This window comes from Pollicipes pollicipes, unplaced genomic scaffold, assembly GCF_011947565.3.
Source record: "Pollicipes pollicipes isolate AB1234 unplaced genomic scaffold, Ppol_2.1 Scaffold_6686;HRSCAF=7923_pilon_pilon_pilon, whole genome shotgun sequence".
Classification (NCBI taxonomy): domain Eukaryota; kingdom Metazoa; phylum Arthropoda; class Thecostraca; order Pollicipedomorpha; family Pollicipedidae; genus Pollicipes; species Pollicipes pollicipes.
Window position 1 is genome coordinate 8160160 of NW_023596921.1, and position 15433 is coordinate 8175592.

At 54.6% G+C, this 15433-nt stretch overlaps 1 protein-coding gene across 1 annotated transcript in view; it reads right to left on the minus strand.

Annotated features, from left to right (window-relative positions):
- LOC119107397 (neuronal PAS domain-containing protein 4) overlaps nucleotides 1-15433 on the minus strand; it is a 76390-nt gene that overhangs the window by 25770 nt on the left and 35187 nt on the right. Inside the window, exons 5-7 of the mRNA XM_037230830.1 lie at nucleotides 13647-13736; nucleotides 5556-5744; nucleotides 3807-3991 (exon numbers count right to left, since the gene is read on the minus strand). Coding sequence (XP_037086725.1) covers nucleotides 3807-3991; nucleotides 5556-5744; nucleotides 13647-13736 — 464 coding nt within the window. The remainder of the gene's footprint in view (nucleotides 1-3806; nucleotides 3992-5555; nucleotides 5745-13646; nucleotides 13737-15433) is intronic.

The following is a 15433-nucleotide window of genomic DNA, read 5'->3' on the forward strand; positions in this document are numbered from 1 at the left end:
TGGTTGTGTGCTGTGCGAACTAAGCACTGTGGACCTGGGACCAGTTCAGCGCGGCGGCCAGAACGCATGGGTGACCGCCATGGCCGGCACTGCCGACACACCTGGTGATCAGGCTATCTCGGTTTGGGGTGCGCTGACGGCGACAGACATTTTGCGCCCTCACACAGGGCGCAAAATCTTATCCTAACTTCCACCGGTTCCAGCTTTGACCGATCGACCTACACACAGGACTCAGGCCTGGAGCCGTCCCTGGTGCCGTCCCTGGTGTCAGGCCTGGTGCCGTCCCTGGTGTCTGTCACCAACAAGTCGGCCCTGGCAGGACCAAGGGAAGCGGCGGCCAGCCAAGGAGGCGATGGGAGTCTGAGTATGCTGATAGCATGTCGCTTAGGACATTACTTGTGTTATGTCATGAGTCCTCCCTGTGTTTATAACCGATCATGTGCGTAAATTGGTGAGACGGTGCGCTTCGTTTCGACTTGACATCACAGCCGCCGGCTCATGTGTCTTACGTCGATATAAATAGCAAAATGCAAACACGGTGTTCGTCCATGACACTTTCAGGTAACATACCTAACTAATTTCCACATACCCACATAATATCTAACGCTCAGAATGTTATGCTCTTAGGAGAACAGGCGAAAGCGGGAACGGCGCTGCACACTTATCCAAATCCAGCGTGCCGGATTACGTTCAACCTTGGAGCGAAGCATGGATTGCAAACCCGGGCCTTTCGGTCTCATTCACCAGCCTGCATCAGAGCCGTGACCTTCCCTTCGTTGCATGCTGGTGTGTCACAAGACTGCAGAAACTACGCACTTCGTCGCCGACCCCGCTCTGTTTGTCTACCCATCAGAAGACATTTGTCCCCTTCAAGCCCAGCAGCGATGCTTGTCAGCGCTGCACGAGCCGGGACAATGCCCCGCGGGGAGGGGGGCTCCGTACATGAACTGCCCCGCTTCCGGTCGGGCCGCGCTGCGACTGCAATGTTGCAACAATGCAGCGGACCAGATGACGGGGGCGATAGCGCGGCGCATGTGGCCGCCACCACCGCACCACGACCGTTACCGTGGCGGGGTGGGGTGGGGTGGGGCGGGACGGGGAGGGGCGGTGGGGCTGGGAGGTGGGAACGGAGCCCGAACCGCGGCCGGCATGGCGGGGGCGGTGACAGCTGCCGCGCCAGAGCTGGCTGCAGCGGCCCCCGCTCAGGTGCCTGCCCTGGTCTGCCCCGTGTCACGGCGGCTGACATAGACCTGGAAGCGGTGAACGAGGCGCCACTGTACCGACAGCGTGAGCGCAACTCGGTGCCGCGATCAGGGTGTTGCGTAAGGAGAGTGGCGAAAAACACAGGGAATCGTCCGAAGCGTTCTGCAGACTCTCGCGCTCCGGAAGCGGATAGAAATAGATGAGTGGCATGCTTGTATTGCGAGGCTGAACGAAAGCCACCCTGCACAGCATCGTAGCCTCAACATCGCGTCGGTGGAGCCCTGTACAGGCGCCACGAGGGTAAAACGCACTTGACAGGGGGCAGACGCGGCTCCGGACACTCAGAGGTCGAGCGAATGGCCGATGATCGAGGGGGACGGGGGATTTCGTGGATGCTCTTCTGATGCAACGCCACAGACGGACTGTCAAGCCTCACTAGATCATCGAGAGATGTGCCTCAGCTCCGGCGATGCCGTACCTGGTAAAGCATCAGCAGGACTCAGGTGCCAACCACTGGGCAAGGATCGGTGGCATGCATTTTAGGGCCGGGCTGAGGGACACCGCGGTAGTCAGGGACGGATAAACCTGTGCCAGCCTCTGACAAAAGACACAGCTCATTCAAGCGCAAACGGCGAATGTTCGGGTACATCATCCCGCCCTCGGTCTAGAGCCTGATGTTCGAATACGGGCTATGATTCCTCGCCTGACATTGCTGCAAAAATCTCAAGGCAGGTCACGTTTATACCGTGGGAAAATATAAGCGTCTCTTGGTCATCAGAGACAGCAAGGGCCATGTCAACATGTTCGACAGCATGTCTCTTTGCAATCTGGCATGGCAGCTGTTGTCCACAGACAAACGAGCTCATCCCCAAACTCGCGTCGCTCGGGGCTGCGGCACTCATGGCCATGCAGCCGATGGGTATATCGCACGTTTCGCACACTTCTGAGAAGCATTACCCTCAAGGCAACGGTTGTCTAGACGGGGTTTGTCGGACGATATCGTAAAAGTTATGGAGCGTGACATTCGCATGTGGCAACGCCATTTGAAGTGGCACCCGAGCACCCCGGCATTTGTTTACCGTTTCGCGGAAATTGCGTCCACACCAAGCGCGTCAAATATCCGCTTCGAAAGATGTACGGACTGTGCAAAATCTCTGAGCCGTGCACGCATGCCTACTGCATATAAACGACCCAAAGTGCTCGCCAGTTTCCAGCAGCGCTTATGAACGAAGCGCGACGGGTCCTGTTTATGCTGGCCTGGGACGCTGGTCCCGCGTCGCCCGGCGGATCATCCACCCCCATCACCGAGCCCGGGACGCCGGTCCCGCGTCGACCGACGGATCATCCACCCCCATCACCGATCGAGTGGTAACCTCTTCTAACCTCCCGTCCTTCGGCCGCATCCTGGTTGGTGGCCGGCGACCATCCTACCCCGTTAATCGGGCCGCCGGCCGCCGTCGTCCCCCGTTAGTCGGACGGTGGCCGGTTGCAGCGCGCTCGCCCGCTCCGGCCCGTTAATCGCGACTGCTCTGCTTACTCCGGCGGGCCGGCGTCGCGGCGGCGGGGGCGACGTCCACGCGCCGCCGCCGCCGCCGCCGCCTCCGCCCCGCACGCCAGCCGAGGTCAGGTGTCACGATGTGTCCGCAGGTCTTCATCGATTCTCATGGAACAGCGCTTAACGCGTCGTAAAAAATGCAATATAACCGAATAACAATGGACCAATCAATGACGGGACGGGACCGGCGATTTTTATTCATCGCAGATAAAGATTTTACTATTGCGGCAACCGGAATCGGAGGTGTATGAAAGGCCTTTGAATAAGCGCGATGGGGGCCAATCCGTCGTTCGGGGACGCTCTTTCACCCAAAAATATCCGCCGCAGCGGTCCAGGAGCCGTGACTTGCCGGTCTTCTGGGCTTTAAAGCCAGCCAGGAGGACGCGGGCGTCAGGACAGCATCCTTTGATGCAGGGCCGGGCCAAACAGACGGGGCAGTGGAGGTAGCAGCGCGCTGTTTTCCGTTCCCACGGCCTTTAGGTGTGATTCAGGCGCGTCGGCAAGCGTGGCCCTGTTCGCTGGGCCTACGGATGCTGATGAGCGACGCCAAACTCAGCTCCTAGAAGTCGCATAGCGCTTCTCCTAAGCTGGGTTTTAATGCTCCCGGGACTTAAGGCATTACCAGTTGGGCGTTCTTATGCTGGGATTTTAGACAAGCTCTTATGCTGGGATTTTACGGGCGGTTTATTGACGCCTTAAACGTAACATATTTAAGAACTTACCGTACAGCATTTACTAAAACTTTGAATGTGCCAGAACTTCTGCGTTGGAGAAACCCCGAACCTCGGGAAACCAAATGGGCTTGCCAGTGCAGACTGCAGAGTGCATTCACACGGGCCCTTCTGCAGATTTTTGACCGGGTTCAACGGCAGATATCCTGGCTGGATTTTCCTACTTCAGTAGGACAAACAGAGGCTCGAGGCTGGTCACGTTTGCATTCGAATGATGCCAGCTCCTCTCAATCGCGCGTCCTGTGCTACGTCAGCTCGGATACGTGCGCAGCGACGCCGCCGAGCCCCCGCAGCGGCACCCGTGCGGTCCGACTTACTTTTCGTCTAGCTGCAAGAACTTCATGTCCATGGAGTGGATTGAGGTGAAGACGTTGGTGGCGCCCTGCACCACGCACTCGCGCGTCTCCGGCATGGCGATAGGTGTGCATGTGGCCACGAACACCGGCTCGTTTCTGCTGCACAGCGGCAGGTAGGAGAGGTAGTGACCCCGGATCAACACCACCTGGAGCAGGGTCACGGCCACCCGGTCAGCAGGCTACGGCGACACCGGGGGCAGGATCGAAGGTCATGCCTGCGACGGGGACGTGGGTTACACCTCGCGCGAGGTCAGACGTCACGGCTGGTCGGGGACGTCACCGGTCACCCACATGATGGTGTCACAAGTCACAACTGTGGCGAGGTCACGGTGCACACTTGTGCTAGCGTGAAAGGTCACAACTAGACGAGAGTCAATTATTACGCTTGGAACAGGATCACGGATCACAATGCCACTAGGGGTGCATATCTTGAACGTGGTTACGTGTAATGCCTGGAGCATGGTCACATGTCACGTGCGAAATAAAACTATTGCAAGTCACACAAGTGCCGGGGTTTGCGGGTCCGACCTTGATCAGGGTCACTTGGCGTCGCGCGGGTAGTGTCACAGTACACCTAGAACAGGTCACATCAGTGACGTGTTACAGGTCACACTTGGTCAGCCAGATCGGTTTACTTTTCATCAACGAAAACCAACAAGAAGGGAAGTCACACGAGAGGCGTCACACGACTCAGGAACACACAGCTGTTCCGGGGTAAGGTAAGCCCCAGGTGAGCCAGAAGAGACGGCGGCGGTTGGAGAAAATGCAGCGAACGAGGATGTGCATCATCTGCAATAGGATTACACCCCACCCTTTCAGTGATAGTGGGTTCAAAGACTTCAGTCGGTTCTTGCAACATGCAGATTGCAGGTTACTGTATATCGGATGATCTGCGTCAGGCGACTCTGGCAGACGCGGCGCGCCGTCCATAGGCCAGCGATTTTGGAGCATGATCAGTTTTGGAAGCGTTGCGGCTACGCTGCTATGCCAAAGTGCAGTCTCCTCAGTTACTGCCGTGCGGCGCATTGCTATCCCGGCAGTCGCTCGCCGGCAAGGCGGCGTGGAACGGGCTGGCTACTGGTGATACTGGAGAATGGTCTGACTCCCGCACCCAGCGCAGGCTGGAAAGGCCCGGTCGTAACCAGCGCCAAATAGCACAGGTTAGCCTCTAAATCATGCTGATATGTGTAAAACTGAATGCCAGGACATGACCATGGCAACGTTTTCAGACATTTTCCCATACATGCGGTTTCCAGTCATACTGTATCGGGCGCAAAGCGGCTGAATGTCATGCACGCATATGTGCATATACATATGCATATATACGCATATCAGCAGGAGCGGCTGGTCAGGAAATCTGAACATGAACTGTTCTGCGTAATTGCCAACTCTGCAAATGTGGGTTGGCTGGCTCACTCTGGCGACTGACTAAATTTCACTGCGCTGTTTCCCACATGGAAAACAGCCAGCTTGATGGCTGACGCCGAATAGCGACAGTCATAACATTTATGTTTGTGGCGCACGCAGTAGAGGGAGGTGCTAGGGTACCGAAGAGCAGCCTTCCTCTGCTGTGGTTTCCTGATTTATCGGAAGCCACCCAATCGCCAGTGTTCTGAGTCTCGGTGGCCGGTGTGGGAGTGGGGCTCGGTGACGACACACGTCTGACCCGAGGCCACGTCTGACCGGTCGACGCCTGCAGCCGCCACCCACCTTCTGGTCGCCGAAGCGCATCTGACGCCGGGCGTTCCTGGAGACGTTCATCCTGCAGAGGAACATGCGCGCGTCGTCGGCCGGTAGCGCGGTCGACGCCGGTGCCCGCATCAGCTCCGCCTGGATGGCCTGGTGGTCCTGCTTGTCGATGATGTCGTACACCGAGTCGCCGTGGATGAGCAAGTCCTCCTGGAAGTGCCGGCCGCCGGTCAGCCGCCCGGCCCCGCAGCGTCACGCCCCGGTACACTCCCGATCGTCGCCCGGTGGAAGTCCATCACAGCGCATTGCGGGGAACGAATGGATCGAGACGTGCGTGACCGCGATCGCAGGGAAGCGCAACTCGGGCCTTTGTTTTCCATTACTGCAATGTCACGAAAAGCGCTGTAACAGAAGCGCTGCCAGCGGAATCCAGTCGGTCAAGCGTGCTAATTGGTTTCAATGTATTGCGAAATGGGAGTGCATCAAGCTTGATTTTGACCAACACATTCCCTAAACGTACAGGCAGAAGTGAAGCCGACGCACTCTCGCTAACGGACTGCCACTGCATAAGTTTGGCTCGTAGAGAGAGGGAGAGGCCAAAACAATGAATAACTGTTTAGAGAAGGAACAAAATAAAGTTAGAGCAAGAGCTGACGGAAAGAATAACATCCGCTTTAATGTGACGCAATTACCTGATCATCGATACTCACACGTTACCGCTTGTTATCGCATTACGAGAGTTTAGCGTGTCCGGCGCTGTTACCAGGCTATTGCGCATCGCTATCCTGTAGTAAATCGCTATCAGTCGATGCAGCGGTGGGCCCATTACATTCCGGCCGGTCAGCGTCCGTACGCTCGCCTTGCCAATCATCGCGCCGCCCGCCGCTGCACTGGAGCGGCGCGCAACACTTCTCCTCTCGGGAGTCAAATGAATGTCGTCCATTAAGTCCGAAACCAGCTCTGAAAGTATCGCGGCGATAAACATCGTTCTCATGGCATTAGGCTGGAGGGGGAGGGGGCGGATTTATTCGGCGTCTGCACTCCAAACCGAGCAGGGGCGTGGCCCCTGATGACGTTTCAGCATCCGGTTGGCGAATTTATCGCAGCCGGGCCCAGATTTTGATGAGTATCACCGCATTACTCGATGCAGTAATTATTGCTGACCGAACGCAGTTAGTGCAGGGTCTGGCCGCCCTGGCCAATTAGCTTACTAAATGGGAGGTTTTTCTTAAGTGCGGTCGTTCATTTTGCCATTTAATGCAACACCATCAGGTCCCATCGAAGGCAACTTAACGGCAGTGTAGGTCGACGGGTGATGTAGCTTGTTTCCCATAGAATCAGCTTTTGATGGGTCTTTTAGAAAATGCATCAAGGAGGCATAGAACATCCCTAGATGTGCACCACGCATTGCTAGTGCAAAAGGCGTCACGCGCGGTACAAGTTCAAAGTGTTTTTTCTTAAGCACGTTTGTCTGGTCTCGAATCGTGTTGAGTACGAATAGACGAGCTGTGCACACTTTCAAATGTGTTATGCTACGGCATTTTGTTACGGTGGTAACGCGTTTATATGTCACACAACAACGATCAAGTCACGACGTATGGCATGTCGTCTGCAGTCAGGAGCACGGCAAGCCCATATACGTACTCATTGTGGCCAGCTTAGCCAGTAAGACCTGGCGGCCCTCGATGAAGACTTCAGCTTGGTACGAGTCTGTAAACCATTTAAGTTTCACTTCACCATTGAGGTCTTAAGTTCACGGCAAACGTCAACAAGTAAGATTTTCAGGGGTATAGATAAAGATATAAATGCTCGCGCTCTTATGATGTGACCGCTTTCAATGTAAAATACCGAGACGAAACCAGTCATGAAAAGAAAAAAAACGTGAAAATTTCAAAAAAGCTGTGGCCTGAAATGCTATTGAAAAAATCAAAACATGACAAGAAAAGTTCTGAAGGTGAAAACTTCCAATTCCTATTTTCAAATTAAACGATTTGCTTCTTGCAGGAGTCCATGCAACTAAAACTTTGAGACCGAAAGGGTTAAGATTGCATTTTAAGCGTCGTGTGTGTCACAAATGGAGGCGCGGCGCCTCCATTTGTCGGCCATTATTCAACCCGATTAGTGCGGTACAATCAGCAAGATGGAGAGGAGCCAGGAGATCCGGTGGAACGAACCTGTCTCACTAAGCTGAATACTTTTCATTTGGAGCGATCCAAGAAGAGTGAAAGGAGACATGAAGAGTAACATTACAAGCGTATAAAACGAGGTGATTTGCATCAAAAACTAGCTCGTTCCGGCACAAATGGAGAACAGCTGATGGACTGATGTACCCGCCAGCACCCCAAATTTCCAGTTGCGTGCCGCGCAGCCCCTGACGACTTCAGGGCCCCACTCCCATGCCATTTCTTGACGCAATTAACAGCAGGTATTACGGTGGTCTGGGTCCGCACCCACCCCCCGTCCGCCGTCATGCAACGGAGCGACGGAAACGAAGCCGCGGCGACGCAACCGCGCCGTGACCGCCGCGACCAACTGAGCCGGCTGACGTCACGCGGTCACGTGACCTCGGCCGGCCGCCGGGTTCCCACGTTACAGTGAGCAGTGAGGCGGCGGCGGCGGCGGCGCGGGCTGCCCCCCGCGCTTCGGCGGCTGGCGCTGACCGGCGCGCCGCTATTGTCGCACTGTCAGAGCGGCGTCGCGCTGAAAAATGGGGCTCGCACGCTGGACCCTATGGAAGATGCACGGCCGACAAAGGCGGCCGGCGCCGGCCACCGTAAAACGCATACATCACTGGCCGCGAAAGTGGCGGATCACGCTATCATTAGTCGACCACTTTGTCAGACGGCAGCCGCCGTATGAATGCAACTAATTGCCCCCAAACGGGGCTGAAAGGGTGGCGCGCTGGCTCTCACTGTCCTCCTGCGCCGGATGCGGCCAGTAGCAATATCTGGCGGTAGCGATGACGTGGAACGGCACCATTGTGGGCTATTAGCCCAGGCGGGTTCCCACATTTGACCGTGCTGCAGCACGTCCGGCTCGTGGAATGCAATAATAAAGGCCCGGTGATGGGTGAAGAGGCCAAAGTTGGCATGTTCATGAATGGCTGTCTGAATTGTTCAATGCCGAGGCAGCTGGACGGCGTATAAATAGCCCTCTCGTCAATCGTCGCCGCTCGCTGCAGCCGTATCGCCTCGGAGAGCACACCGACAAAAACCTCCCACCTAAGCTAACAAAGAGAGGCCTAAAAAACTTACAAGCCGTCTGTGCCAGGGTTGTGGTAGCCGGACGTTTCCGCGTCTGCTGCGACGGCTTCACACCCGGATGACAGGTCAGAGCCTCGGCACTGCAACGCGCGGGCAACTGGACCGCCGCGAGAACAATGCCCCGCCCGCCGAGCGGCCTTGGCCGCCGACGCTGCGCCACTTCGGTCGCACCAATTGTTTACGGTTGTATCCATGGTTCCGCCGCGCGCAGTGCGCTCAATGAGGCCGTGATGAGTTGCAAGTTGCATCGCGAGGGGCGCTTCGCGGCCCGTCTGACAAAGAGCATGTAATGACTGAGACTTCCTGGCGCGCGAGCCGGCCTGGGTCGGCGGCCTCGTACCCCGTCATCGCCGCCGAGTGCTGCCAGATCGGCGCCGATCGAAACGGCTGCCAGATGGTGCCGGCGCTGCTGGCGGCCGCGGCGCCGTCGTCGGGGCGGAGGTGGCGACACCGGAGCTGCGCGGACAGCACTGCTGCAACCGCGCTAACGAATGGCCTGCCGTCTTCGGCCACGAGTTTGGCTATCGGAGAGTGTCTCCCCATCGGTAGAATCAAGCTTCGGTCAAGCGGTTCTGGACCTTGAGATCTTAATTAGACACCGCGATAAAAAAGCCACTTCTTAATATTGAGCCCTTGCCAGTAATAGGGCAACATAAAAGAAAGCAAAGCAATAAAAGACAGCTAACCGCAGTGGCTTATCTGCGCCGATCTGATTCATTAGTGGGAATGATTTCTGCAACCCGTCGCGGACAAAGAGCGAAAATCATTGGAGTATGTCTACAGTGGCGGCCAGCCGCAGCCAAAGCCTGGCCTAATCGCTAGCGCATCGACATTGTCCTCCCTGGGGCGGCCCGGAGCGCCACCACTGGCGGGGGCAGCCGCTTGTATAAAAGCCACCAGCGGCACAATGTGTTTTGTTGTACGGCGTTGTAAAATCGAGTCGAGGGGCGACGGAAGCTAGCGAACTGGGGGAGCAGCAGCCCAAAGCCAAGGCCATCTGCGGCGGCAGAGCTGGAAAACTGTTGAATGGAAAGGTGCGGGAGCCGTTCATGGCAAGGCTTTCACGGTGTGTAACGTTGTCTGAATTGCGTGGGCTGTGACATGGCTTAGCACAGATGATCGGCTGTACAACTTGATAATAACAGTAGAAAAGAATAAATAGAACGTTCGAAGGGATGAAAATTTGATACATATTCACCTAAGTTTCTTTTAAGCAGTTAATGCAAATGGTGAAAGTTATGGCCGGGCTTCATGTTGCAAAAAATTCGCTCACCGATGGGTGCCACTGATTGGTAGCATCTTTCCAAGAGGTGTGCGGTAATGATAGCAAATCAAAGCTGATTACAGGCCGGGCAGGTGAATTAAAGTGTTCCGACAAAACCTTGACATTCTGTGATGCATGAAGCACCTGAAAATATTGCGTGTCGCTTTCCTGTTGTGTCCTGCCGTCATCGTTTGCGGTTGGCGTCTCGGGTTCTGGAATGTTTGTTCGCTCGTCAATTACCGAACCAACGACAGCCGCTATGCTTGCAGGAAACACTCAACCGCATCCCGCATACGTCTCCAGAGATTGGCTAAAATGCTGAGTTTCACATGGTTATTGGCTACCGCCCAAGCCTGACTGGTAAACCAATTAATCGGTCCGAACTGCGCCAAATGCAGCACGCTTGTGTGGTGGATAAACAGAGGATTGCAGACGGATTAGCTCCGATCAAGAATACTAGTTTAACAGCGAGCGATGCACGGCGGTGATTCAGTAGGCCCCCCCTGGCAGCAGTCCCACTGTGAGCCTGCCGAGGCCATCCGCACCTTCCCCGTGGCGGATGTCTGTGCGAGAGATCCACAGGAAAATTGTGGGGAGGCGGTGCTGCAAACCAAGCGAAAGCCCTAATTACCTGTCAATGGTAATAGCTGTTTTCTTGCCGCAGTTGCCTGTAGCGGTGCATTACCGGCAATACATTCCTGGGAGTGCATTTTCACAGGGTGATTGAAGAAGCCGGGGAACGGCATGGAATAAGTAAGCAAATGCGAGCGACAAATATTTCGCTGCGAAAGAAACTTAGCTATGATGTAACCCATTTCAAGCACGCAACGGGTTGCAGCACTGCTTGCGTTGCATTCGGTACGACATTTCGAAGGCAGTTAAAGCATGCAAGATGAAGATAAGATCTCATACGTGAGAGGCGTCGACCACCCAGCGGCTCTCGACTGCGGGCCGGCCCCGCCGAACTCCGCCGTCCGGGCCATCTCGCTGCTCTGTTTAACACCGGCCCGACCCGATCTCACCCGGGCGCTGCAGATGCCGGAGACGACCCCATCATTGCTGGTGTCTTGACATCAACGACTCAAGTGGCCTACATCTGCGTCTGAGCCAGTGTGTCTGTCTGTGTCTGAGCCAGTGTGTCTGTCTGTGTCTGAGCCAGTGTGTCTGTCTGTGTCTGAGCCACTGTGTCTGTCTGTGTCTGAGCCAGAGTCCACCGAGTACCGCATCTCGCCAAAAAACAAGCAAAGCAAAACACGTAGATTCCAAAATGTGAAAATCCGTCATGTTGTTTCTCAACAAGTTAAAAGGAGATTCTGTCGGTAAAAAAAAACGTTTTTAAGTCAAATGTGCAGAAGCACACGATACCTGACCCTGATTCATAATAACTTTTTACAACTCATTCTCTCTTTACACTGCATTAACTTTGCAGTTTCGCCCTAGCACGGATCAGTGAGAGGAGATGAGGGAGGGGGGTAGCCAGTAGTGAGATTGTCATAACGGCAGTCCATAGCGCCATGGCTGAAGCAAAAATAAAAAATTGGCAATACCTTAGTCCTTCAGAATGTGTCGGCGCTGAAATTTGGTTTTCTAAGACACCATTTTGTGTTTATTCTAGAAAGACTGGAATGAAAGACCGTTTAGAGGACTAAATCCCTTCAACAGAGCTTGACGAAAGTAATCGTAGCCATGCTTGCCAAAACGATCTTCTAGGGGGACTACTTCGACAGATAGATCATCTTTGGATCTTCCATTTCAGTGAAGCCAGTATATTGTGAAGCGTGTAATGACGTGTTCGTAATGGACACCAAGTCCCGGTTTAGAACAGCAGTCTTGCTTGTGCGCAAACAGTGGGCACTCATTCCTAATCTCTCATTCTACTCAAGTTTGCCATATTCTTGGCCTGTTGCCGGCATTGTACAAAAACCGGATGGTTTAGGATTCTCACTCGAGTTTCACAATGGTGAGTACATTGCGCTGCAGCTTGCACCATTCGCGTCCCCCTCACCACCAACATGTCCATCGTATCTGCATAAAACACCGTTCAGCAGCAAGATGGCAGGCTGAACAACCTCTCTCTCTCCATGCAGCGTCGCAATCGGTTCCAAACCAATCAAAGCATCTGCCGAGCTTTCCAAAGCCGCCAAATTCCTGACCACTCGGTCGCAGCATTGTTGGGGCGATTACCGGGGGCCCAATTCCAGTGACCTCAGCTACACCGTTCGTCGAATGAATGGTGAGCGGCGGAGGCCGGTGGCGACATCTTCATCGTGGGGCGCGCGGTCCGCGCGGCCCGCACTCGGGCCCCCCTCCGGGCCGCGCTGGGACCGCCGCTGGGCGGTCGGAGATTATTAGAGGCGGTAACCTGGCGCCCCCCACCTGCCGGCCGGATTTAGAGCGCTCCTCCTGCCCGGCGGGGGGCCAGGGGTCACGTGGGTCGCCGCGCCGCCGACAGGTGCGGTATTCGAGCCGTTCGGCTGACCGCTGAGGAGCCGGCCCGTTTTATGGGCGCTCCGTGGCACCTGGACAAGTAGCACACTTTGCCTACTCAGCCGCTCACAAGGTCGCTTGATCTCATTCGCATTTAACCCTCTGGGTTTGCACTCAGAGTGGATTTTGTTGGCTTGGCTGAAAAACATTTCGCAGAGCGGTGAGAGAGGGTTGAGTGACCTGTTTACGGGTAATGTTGGAAACAAACAAGTTGCGAACAGCGGACAGAAAATGGATAGGACACAACATACCGCCACAGGACAAGTATTGTACCCACCAAACACTGCACTTACGGAAAGCATACGAAGTCGCTTGGAGGCTGTGGTTGTGCTACGGCATGGAACGAGTTGAGAGAATATCAGTTTACCCAGATCCAACGCTAAAACTTTAACAACAGATGCAACAGACAAGCTTCCGCCGCGGCTGACAAGATATTGGATAATATCAAAGCGGTAAGACCGAAGAGATAGAAGATAGATTGACCCTCTTTGATGACATCACAATTAACAAGTCGCTGCGGATCTTTATTCATCTAGTAACATCGATTATTGTATGCGAAAGAGATACCAACCTGAATAAAGTAAAAGACTTCGCATCAACTGTGGCATTGGTTCGTAAGAAAATTGTTGTGTCTTTTTTTGCTTGAAAGAGGCTGTAGCAACATATTTGGTCGTACTGAGTCATCACTAAAAGTGTTTTTCCTCAGCTGTAGTGACCTTAAAATCGTGATAAAAATTTCACTCAGATTACTAGGAAACTAATTTAATCATTGCTTCACCTCCAAGAAGTGAGAAGGGTCGCTGTTAAGTTCCAAAGTGGAACGCTCTAGTCAAGCTGACAAGCGAACTCAAATAGCTAATGCAATATACGTGTATCAATGCAGTACTTTTGATGGCAATCTGCCAGTGATATGAGTCTTAATCCCACGCGGCTGCCGATTCGCCCGTCCCAGCGTTGCCCTGACGACAGCGCTTCACCACTGGCAGCCCTGTCCGTGGCGGATCAGTGAGCCCAACCGCAGACTCGAGTTCTGGACCACACATCATCGACGGACACGACACCGGCGCAGGCGCCCCACAAAAACAGGTCCGGACTTACCATCGAGTGGCCCAGGTATTCGGCGGCGTTATCTGATATATACAGCAGTTTTCCGTTCTGAGTGGTGATCATCAGGAAGCCATTCGTCGCCTGGGAAAGAGGCAAGGAGCGGGTGAGTCACCGCTGATCGTCGTCACCATTTGCTCGTCTCTGCTTTATTGTCCATGAAGTGCCGCGGCCCGGAGCTGGCAAGCGCAGACGGAAGAGGAGCGAGAGGGTAGCGAACGAGCACACTTCACAGGAGTCGAAGCGTCAGAATGGAACGACGACACCGAAGGCGCCAGTCAGATTGTTGACACCCTGTGCATCCCACGCGATAAGCAAGACACAAATCGCTTCGCACATGTTCTCAGGACAGGTGATAAGCATGTATGGAAAATCGCCTGAAAGGGAAAACCACCGAAGTTATTTGCGCTATCAGGTGGCCGGCGGACTTTCCCGCTGGCCGTGTTTTCACATGGGACGGTCATCCTTTCCACCAGCGGCCGGCGCTCCGCTGCACGGCCGGGGTTTCGGTCGGCGGGTTTGTTGCACACGTGGCATGACCAGACGAGGTCATGCGTCACATTGCTGCAAGTCAGGCCGCGCGGTGTGCCCCAGCCGTCCGAGCAGCGCGCTCTGTCGAGCTGGTCCTTTTGAAAAGCCACGCCACGGACCGACTGCGCGGTGATGACAGCGGCGCCTGGTGACGCAACCCCAGGCAGGGCAGCCGGGAGCACTTTTAACTGAAAGCTGAATGAATCATGTCTGAAATGATTAATCATCCACCGAATCGTTGCGAGTGGCACTGTTTGCAGAACTTTTGCCCGATGAACGTCGATGAGGCTTAGTGCATCGATGGGCAATTTTTCACTCATCATTCGCACATTGCTGTTAGCCGGCAAATCAAGTCAGGTAAAGGTTTAATTGCAGCCGTACAATTAAAGTCATCTTATGAAGGCTGGGCCACAAATGCAGTTTCACTGAATTGACTGAGCTTGAAGAAGGGGCTAGTCGTGAGTTGAACATGTTTGCATGCACTTACCACTGGTCTGAGCATTGTTCCACTCGTTAGCAGAATGGCCTGCGTTAGCAAGAATATCGCTGGGCACGGGAGCAAGGTTCGGCGTGGTGGGCCCGAAAATTCCACCCCACGCGAGGTGATATATATGCGCTACCTTCTAAATGCATCATTTGCACCTCATACTGATTTTGACATGGCCAAATGAAAAAAGATACTGGCCAATAAGTGTATCAAGGAATCAGTCATCAGATAACATAAGCCCAACGCCAACTGCAGTGGCTATTAGTCGGCAAATTCCTGTTGGTCCGCCGGATCGCCGATGGAGACTGGTTGTGCGGTGACGTTCGGGGACGGTCGTCCGGCCCGGTCCGGCCGGCCTCCCTCCCCCGGAGAGGAGTGCCGGCCTCGCTGGCCAGCCGCCGCCGCCGCGCGCCACACAGCAAAAACGAATAACTTCATAAATTAGGCATCTAATTAGGATGAGAAAACACACGCGCGGACTTCACCGTTTGATTTAATATCACTCGGGAGGATTTATCCGTGTCCACAGCCATGTATATGCATGGCAGGTCACGGGTCAGATCGACTTTAACGGGCTGATTATTGAAACAGCGCCCCAAAAAGCGACCACCGGTGCTTTATGCCGGATGGCCAGTATAATTCTCGGCGGGGAGAGAAGAGAGGCCCGCCAGCGATGCCACGGAGGTAGTGCTGGCTTCTTCAGGTCTACAGCCGTCCACTAACAGGCCGGACGAGACGAGAACAGGCGGAAAAGGAATACCAA